Source organism: Nicotiana tomentosiformis, chromosome 1 (assembly GCF_000390325.3).
Source record: "Nicotiana tomentosiformis chromosome 1, ASM39032v3, whole genome shotgun sequence".
Classification (NCBI taxonomy): Eukaryota; Viridiplantae; Streptophyta; class Magnoliopsida; order Solanales; family Solanaceae; genus Nicotiana; species Nicotiana tomentosiformis.
In genome coordinates this window covers 107,130,033-107,138,305 of record NC_090812.1, presented here as the reverse complement: position 1 = coordinate 107,138,305, position 8,273 = coordinate 107,130,033, and the positions used below count along the sequence as shown (strand labels likewise).

At 35.1% G+C, this 8,273-nt stretch overlaps 1 protein-coding gene across 1 annotated transcript; it reads left to right on the top strand.

Moving 5' to 3' along the window:
• On the top strand, positions 1-1,102 carry LOC104093364 (uncharacterized). The gene is made up of 2 exons (XM_009599095.1): positions 1-543; positions 599-1,102. The coding sequence occupies exons 1-2, from the start codon at positions 1-3 to the stop codon at positions 1,100-1,102; spliced, it is 1,047 nt and encodes a 348-aa protein (XP_009597390.1).
• Positions 1,103-8,273: the final 7,171 nt, after the last annotated feature.

The window sequence follows — 8,273 nt, the reverse complement described above, 5'->3', positions numbered from 1 at the left end:
ATGCCTAAAGCCAGTCAAACACCCTCTAAAACTAAATCATCAACCAAGGCTGAAGCAAAATCCAAAATCTTGAAGCCCAAATCGAAGAAAAATGACAAGCCTTCAAGAGAACCCACACCTAAACCTGCTTTTTCTTCTTCGATATACTCTACCATACCTACCCCATCCTCCTTTGTTCCCACTGCTCCTATTCCTATCATTCCTACCTCCATTGTATCCCCTCCTTCAAAAGAAACTTCCCATGCACCTGAGCTTCATACGAAAAATACCTCTAAGTCAGCAAAGGTCAAAGCAACTTCAAGAAAATATGTCAAGAAAGTGCTTGAGGCTGCTACACAGATTGGCACTAGAGTCAAGGAATCAGTGATTCAGGGGGAATCAGGTTTAGGCACTAATGATCAGGTACCATATCCTACTTCCAAGTTAGATGTGTTGGTTTCTAATATAGATGTTGCACCCCTAGATACTCTTCCACCCATAAGTGAGAGGTCACCAGTGGAGAAATTCATGGTAGAAGAGAGTGTAGGGGATCTGGGAAAGAAGGTAGATACAACGGCTGTGGAGCATGTAGTTGATGGGGAAGGACATAAAAAGCCAGTGCAAAATGAGGCTTCTGATGGCCTTGATTTTAGTTGGACATGAGGAAGGTGATGAAGGTGAAAAAGAAGAAGAAACTGTGAACAACCATGAGGAACATGATTTTCAAAACATACCCAATGAAGAAGAAAAGAGTGAGAATGAGAGAGTATTTGGAGATGAGAAGGAGAGTGATACAGATGATAAGACAGGTGAACATGCTAATAATTCTACAGAAGAAGAAAATCAGAGTGAAGAAGAGGAGGTTTCTGAAAGTAAGGGTGAGGATCATGAAGATATGAGTGAGAGTGAAGGAGGTAATGACGAAAGTGAGCAAGAAGAGGGGAATGTGAGTGAGGAATCTGAAGGTTCTATGACAATTGGAAATACTGTCATAGCCCCTTCAGAAGAAATTGGTGAAGTGACAAGGGCTAAAGAAATTGGGTCTCTGTTAACTCCTTTCACTGGAGATGAAGAAGTTAGCAGTGATGAAGATAATATGCCTCTATCTAAATTTCACTTTTGATAAGAAGGTAGTCAGGAGTAAAGTAGGGGGCTTTGACATGGAGTTTGATGCTGAGGAACTAGGGTTACTTCTGAATATCCCTTTTTTGGGATTTGACAATTATTTGAAGAAAAAGTTGCCAGCCATAGAAAATGATGTTCACATTGGCGTTGTGGTTACTAGGAAGTTCTCCCAAAAGTTTAAGCTAGATGCTTCCCAGAAAGTTTACAAGACTGATATGACTCCCTTTCAAAAGCTAATATTTCAGTTTGTCAACTCCTGCATTCTTCAGAGGTTTGAGAGAAGGCATGAAGCTACTCTGCTAGACATGGTTGTAATGGAGCTACTTGACACTAGTAGACCTATCAGTCTTCCTAGCCCGATAATTTAGCACATGGAAAGCGTTGCAGATACCTCCAAACCAAATCATGCTATGCCATATGGTTTCATGTTGACTGAGTTATTTGACAAGCTCAACATTGCCTTATCTGGGCTTAAGTTTGGAAACCACAATGATGTTTTAGATATTGTTACCCTTAAGCAGTGTGGCTATGAGTAGATCAATGCTAGAGGACCCACATGATCTGCCATTCTTCCTGGGAGCAGTAGGGTTGCAGAACTCAGCAAGAGGTTGGACTTGGTTGTTGAAGAGAATTCCAAGCTTCGTGAAGATAATAATGAGCTGAGAAAGGAAACTAAGCAACTCAGGGAAGAACTCCAAAAAGACAGGGAGGCCCATGCTCAACATATTTCTACCCTTGTGAAAGATTTGACCTCCTCTGCTTCTCATCGTTGAACCTGTTCCTTCCTAGTGTCCTTAGTACTTTTGCGATTCTAGTGATGCCTTATATTTTGTTTCTTCTATCTTAGTATGTGTAGTCTATAGTATGCTTAGTTTATTTTGTTCTAATGATGAAGACAAGGCACTAGGTTTCTTTTGGCACTACGTCTGTCTCCTATTAATCTACTTTACTGCTTTGTACTCTTTTGGATCATCAGCCTAGTTTATTTTCCCTTTTTTATACTTGTGTTATCGCCTGTTTGGCCTTGAATCTTATATTATCTGCGCTTAATGCCTAACATGTGTTTGTATTTTTTCGATGATGCCAAAAGGGGGAAGATAAGGTTGGAAGGTTGTGGGTTGTGAACATGGGTTGTGAATATACATGTCTGTCAATAGTACTTGTTGTGATCATCTGGTTCTTTGATGTGATTGCCTAGTTCTATGTATAAATTTTATCATCATCAAAAAGGGGAAATTTGTTGAGTATTGAAGTTTTGATGATTAACAAAGTGTGACTATCTGCTCAAAGAACCAGATCTTCAATGTAGTTGCTTAATTGCTGTTAATAACTAGCTCCTCAGGTTAAAAGATTAGCTCCTCATGATTGATACTTGTACGTATATACTAGACAGTAACTTTATCTAAAATTTACCCATGTCCGAGTTTGGTGAAAGATGACTGCTATAAGTGATAAAGGTCATTGCTCAAGAAGATACGGATACTTCAGTCAAAGACAAAAGACCCAAAGCTTCTAGAATCCTTGGCACAGTAGGAGTCCTATCAAAGAGAAAGCTGACTATGAATAGGACTCCTAGAAGATCTCAAGAGGTGTTTTAAATAGGATTGATTTTGGACTTCTGAACTATTCTTTCACACATCAACTAAAGTGTAATAAGTTATTTTTACTTGTGTTAAGTACTTGCTTTGTATTCTTCTGAGTCAGTCTAGTGAATGTGTTTTAGGAAATTAAGTTGTAATCAAACGTCATAAACAGTTAGTGAGTTAGAGTGAGTATTTTGCTTTACAAGTTGGAGTAACTTATGAATCAAATAGAAGTAGTAGGAGTACTGAAGAGTATTAAATTATAGTCATGTAATTGATACATGTTAGCTCATTGTTCTAGTAGAGTTGGAGTTGAAAATCTTACGTGGTAGGTCGTGATTTTTGCACCTTTTGAGCCGGGTGATTTTCCACTTAAAACCCGTTGTGTTCAATTTATTGCTTATTTACTTTATGCTTAAGGAACACGGTAAAGAACCAAGTTCTTTAATATTCCATACGGGCACTCAAACTAACAATAACCTATTTAAGTTAACAAAAATTAAATTCACCTATCGTAAATTTGGCACTAATAATCCACGGGGGGTGGAAAAAGGAGGCGTGAGAGGTTCTTTAAGCTATATCAAATGACTCCAGAGTCAAAGATGGATATTATGGTAGTTCATTTAAAAGACAAAACTGATCCATGGTTTGGTATGTATGTATTGAAGCAAGGGGGAGTGGTTGCGTGGGAAACATTTTATTTGGATGTGTGTTGTATGTATGAAAATATAGATCTATGGATGTGGTTGTGGATTTTAATACACTTTAATAAGTATCGGATGTGAGCTACTTTAATAAATTTAAGAGCTACTCTTTTATTTATTATTAGTTAATCTCACTCATAATGAGACTTATTTTATGTATTGCTTTGTTGGTAGACTAAAACCTAATTTGCAGTTCATTGTCAGAGCCTCGAACCCATATGCAATGATGAATGCATTAGAAGTAGCCAGACAACATGAAAAGACCTCAACATCTATCTACAGAAATATCCAGCCCAGGGTATCTAATTCCTAGCCTAAAATTACTTTTTCCCCTAGCTCAACAGTTTATCAGCCTAATCCTATGATGACACTGTGGTGAATGTGATGATGGGCTTAGATTCGAACCCAACTACCACTAAAATTACCAAATGGGCCAAAAATCAACCCATTCTAGTTTTATTAGATAGTAGAGCGACCCATAATTTTATAAACCCACGAGTGGTTGAGAGATTGGGTTTTAAAAGGCAAACATTACAAAGACCACAAGGGTTAGAGTGGCTAATGGAGAAATTATATTTTATTCTACTCTAATTTCAGCAGTGACATGGACTATGCAAGGAGAACAATTTAATTTTAATTTGAGGCTATTGGAAGACGAGGTTATATATGATGTGATTTTGGGGATGAACTAGATCGATACAGTCTCCTCAATTATGTTGAATACTAGGCCTCATAGCATTTCTTTCATATGGATTGACCACTTTTTCTTTTTAACAAAAAACTATTTACCCAGGATATACTGACCTGAAGTGATGAGGGGTTTGGCAGGACCCGTACCTGTCAATACAATTATCCAAAAAAATATGTGGAGGAGGACATAAACCTTAGTCTTCATAGATACATGAAGAGTGAGAAACCTAACCCTTATATAGATAGCAAAAAATGTATCTTTTAGTTTAAGAGAGGACTCCTCTCTTGTATTACAGATGGATGTCTAAGCATATGCTATTATGATTAATCTTAGAAATCATAGCTAAATATTATCAAAAGGATAGTGGCCACTCTTTGTTCTCATTCTGAAGTGGTCATAATCTCTTTGGTCATTCTTCAATAAAGTTTTAACATTCCTAGATAATGAGATAGCTTGTGTGAAGAATCTTTCCTATCTGTTCATGAGTCCAATGCTGGCAAGTTTATCAGCTACGATATTAGCTTCTCTGTAACAATGTTGAAATTGACATCTGCCTTGTGCCATTAAGTGCCTAATCTTATGGATATGCTCTTTCACTTGAGCTTGAGTCTTGTTGATCACATTGATCATATTAACAAGTAATAGAGAATCAGATTCAACTACTAACTCATTAAAGCCATTGTCAATATACCATTGAAGTCCTTTAAGTAATGCCATACATTCAACCATGTTATTACTGTAAGTGCCAAGATATGAGTAGAAAGCCATGATCATGTTGACATTTTTATCTCTAAGAATGCCTCCTCCTGCTGCCTCTCATGGGTTGCCTTTACGATATCCATCAGTGTTAAGCTTCATGCTAGGATGATTAGGCTTGTCCCACCAAATAATTTTGATCCTTGTTACAGATCTCATTCTAATTAACATTAGCTTTGAGTGTAGGAGATTGACTATTAAGAATAAGGCTAATCAAACAGGTAACATGTTTGATTATTCTCTAGTGGGATAAAGGGATATATTCATATTTACGACTACATCTGTTTTTCCAAATCTCCCAACAAACCACAGTGGGAATACATTGAAGGAGAAGTTCATGTATCTTGTTTTTATGTTTTGCCAGACAGCAGTGAAACATCATAGCTCTAAAAAGTTCCTTTGATATGGAATACCACAATAATTATAAAAACTTCCTAGACCCTGGACATTTCACCTGTACAAACAGATGGTCAATCGTTTCCTGTTTGATATCTCTTCAACAATAGCATCTAGATGGTCCATGATACTGAAATTTAATAATTACATCATCAGTTGGTAGTCTAGAATGAAGTAATCTCAACATGGAAAAGGAAACCTTCAAAGGAATCCTAGAATGTCATATCTTCCCATTAGAAAGAAATTCATTTCTAACAACCCTCAGTAGTTCCCATGTAGATTTGCATCTGAATTCACCACTTTGATCTAGAATCCACAATGGATAATCATTTTTATGTGGCTCCACATTAATCTTCATGATTTGATAACACAAATGTGATAGGGAGGGCATTGTTGAGAGTATTTTCATTCCATATCCCAGCTTCTAGGAAGGAAGATACTTTTATCCTTTTAGATCTATAACCTTGTGGAAGCAGCTTAGCTAGAGCACCTAGCCATGACCAATTGTCCTACCAAAAGGATAAGTTACCTTTGCCAACCTTCCAGAGAATGTGTTGTTCACATTTGTTCCTGATATCAGTGAGCCTTTTCCAAGCACAAGAATCCCCATTAGTCCATTTCTTAGCCACTGAATGTGACCTTTTGCAATATTTACCCTCCAAGAATTGATTAATCAAGGAACACTTGGTTCTAAAGTTTCACCAATTCTTGGCAGAAAAGGCATCACAAATTCTTAAATAGTTCTAAACCCAGCTCCCCCTCCTTAGTAGGAAAATATTGTTTTCTCCGAGCTACCCCGTAATGTTTATTCTTACCTTCAGATCCACCCTAGAAGAAATTAGCAATACTCTTCTCCATTTGATGTATACAAGTTTTAGGAGGTTGAGTAACCGATATGATGTGAAGAGAAAGAGATGCTAAAATAACTTTGATGAGGACAGGTTTTCCTCCGAAAGACAAGGACTTGGTATGAAAATTAGTGATTCTATTAGACACCTTGGCAATTAATTCATTGAAATATATCATTTTCTTCATGCCAGTATAAATGGGCATCCAAGGTATTTTGAAAGCTAGATTTGTTGTTCAAAATCAGTTATTTATTTCACTTCCTGGATAAAGGTATTAGCAGCATTTGTGTGCACAATAAAACCATATTTTCTCTTGTTTACTAGTTTTCCTGAGATATTTTCATAAACTCCAAGTTTATACATCATCATGGCCACTGATGTGAGATCACCAGAGGTGAAGAGAATAGTATCGTCAGCATAACATATGTGTGTGATAGGAGGGTCTTTTCCTTTAGTAGAGAAAGGAACAAGAATATCACCTACTAACTGATCCATCAATCTGGAAAGCAATTCAGCCCCAATAGTAAACAAAAAAGGCCATAAAGGATCCTCTTGCTTCAGCCCCCTGGTGAATTTGAAAAAATCATGTTGTGTTCCAATAACATTGATGGAATGCCATTTGTTAGATAGTGATCACGTCCAATCACTACTAGAAATTCGCTAAAAACCAATAAAAAACCGTCTAGCTTGGACGGAAATTGAAAAATCTTTTTTTATATTTTTTAAAAACTAAATACAGACCAACGTTAGTCGGTAAATTGGTCAACGAATTGACCCAGCTGGTCAGACAAGAAAATTTTGGATTACCGACCAACGTTGGTCGATAATCTAGACCCAATTTTTTAAATTTTAATAATTATTTTATTATTTAAAATATTTTATAATATTTAAGAATTTATATTTAAAATTACCGACCAACGTTGGTCGGTTAATGCAAGGGAAGCATTTACCAACCAACTTTGGTCGGTAATTGTTATTTTCTGTAAAATAACCGACCAAAGTTGGTCGGTTATTACGTCAACATTGGTCAAACTTTTGAATTACTTTTATATTTACTATCTAAATAATATAAATGTAATTCGTTAACACTTTTGTAATACAAATAATGAATACACTAACATATACTATATGTAACATGATATATATATATATATAGTTAAAGTATTACAACGAAGTGTGTATGTGTGTGTGTGTGTATGTATATATATATATATATAGAGGTATAGCTGTATATATATAAGAACACGAAGCGCTAGGACTACAGGGTCGGGTTCTTTTAGGGATAGACTTGTGAAGATCCTAATTAGTATATATAATTTATCATCAAATATATCTATTTGTAAATTGATTCATCGACTTATAACTTACTTAGATGCATCGATGAATATTAAAAATAAAATGTTTGACCTATATCGACTAATAGTAAAAGCAAAACGTCTCGACCTATATCGATTAATCTATGTCATGCATTATTAGTGATGAATGAATGAAAAATAGAAGAATCTATATATATGAAAAATAGAAGAATTAATACTAAACATCTTTGACATATATATATGGATCACAAATTAAATAAACGAAAGAATTTATTAGTATTAAGTAAACGAGTTAAATTAATAGGTCAAACATGGTCAAACTTTAACAAGCTATATATACACACACTAACATATACTATAACAAGCTATATATATAGTTAAAGTATTACAGTGAAGTGTCTTTTTGTGTGTGTGTGTGTGTGTGTGTGTGTGTGTGTATATATATATATATATATATATATATATATATATATATATATATATAGGTATAGCCGTATATATATAAAAATACGAAACGCTAGGACCACATGGTCGAGTTCTTTTAGGGATAGACTTGTGAAGATCCTAATTAGTATATATACTTTATCATCAAATATATCTATTTATAAATTGATTCATTGACTTATAACTTACTTAGATGCATCGATGAATATTAATCGATGATTCATCAAAACGTCTCGACCTATATATCGATTAATCTATGTCATGCATTTTTAGTGATAACGACTGAAAAAAAAGTTATTAGTATCAATTACAATATAGTGTATGTATGTGTGTGAGAGAAATTACTCACATACTTACTTATAACTTAGAAAAATTACTTAGATAGATGCTATTATAATTTATTAAAAGTAAATAGTTAATATAATTATTTA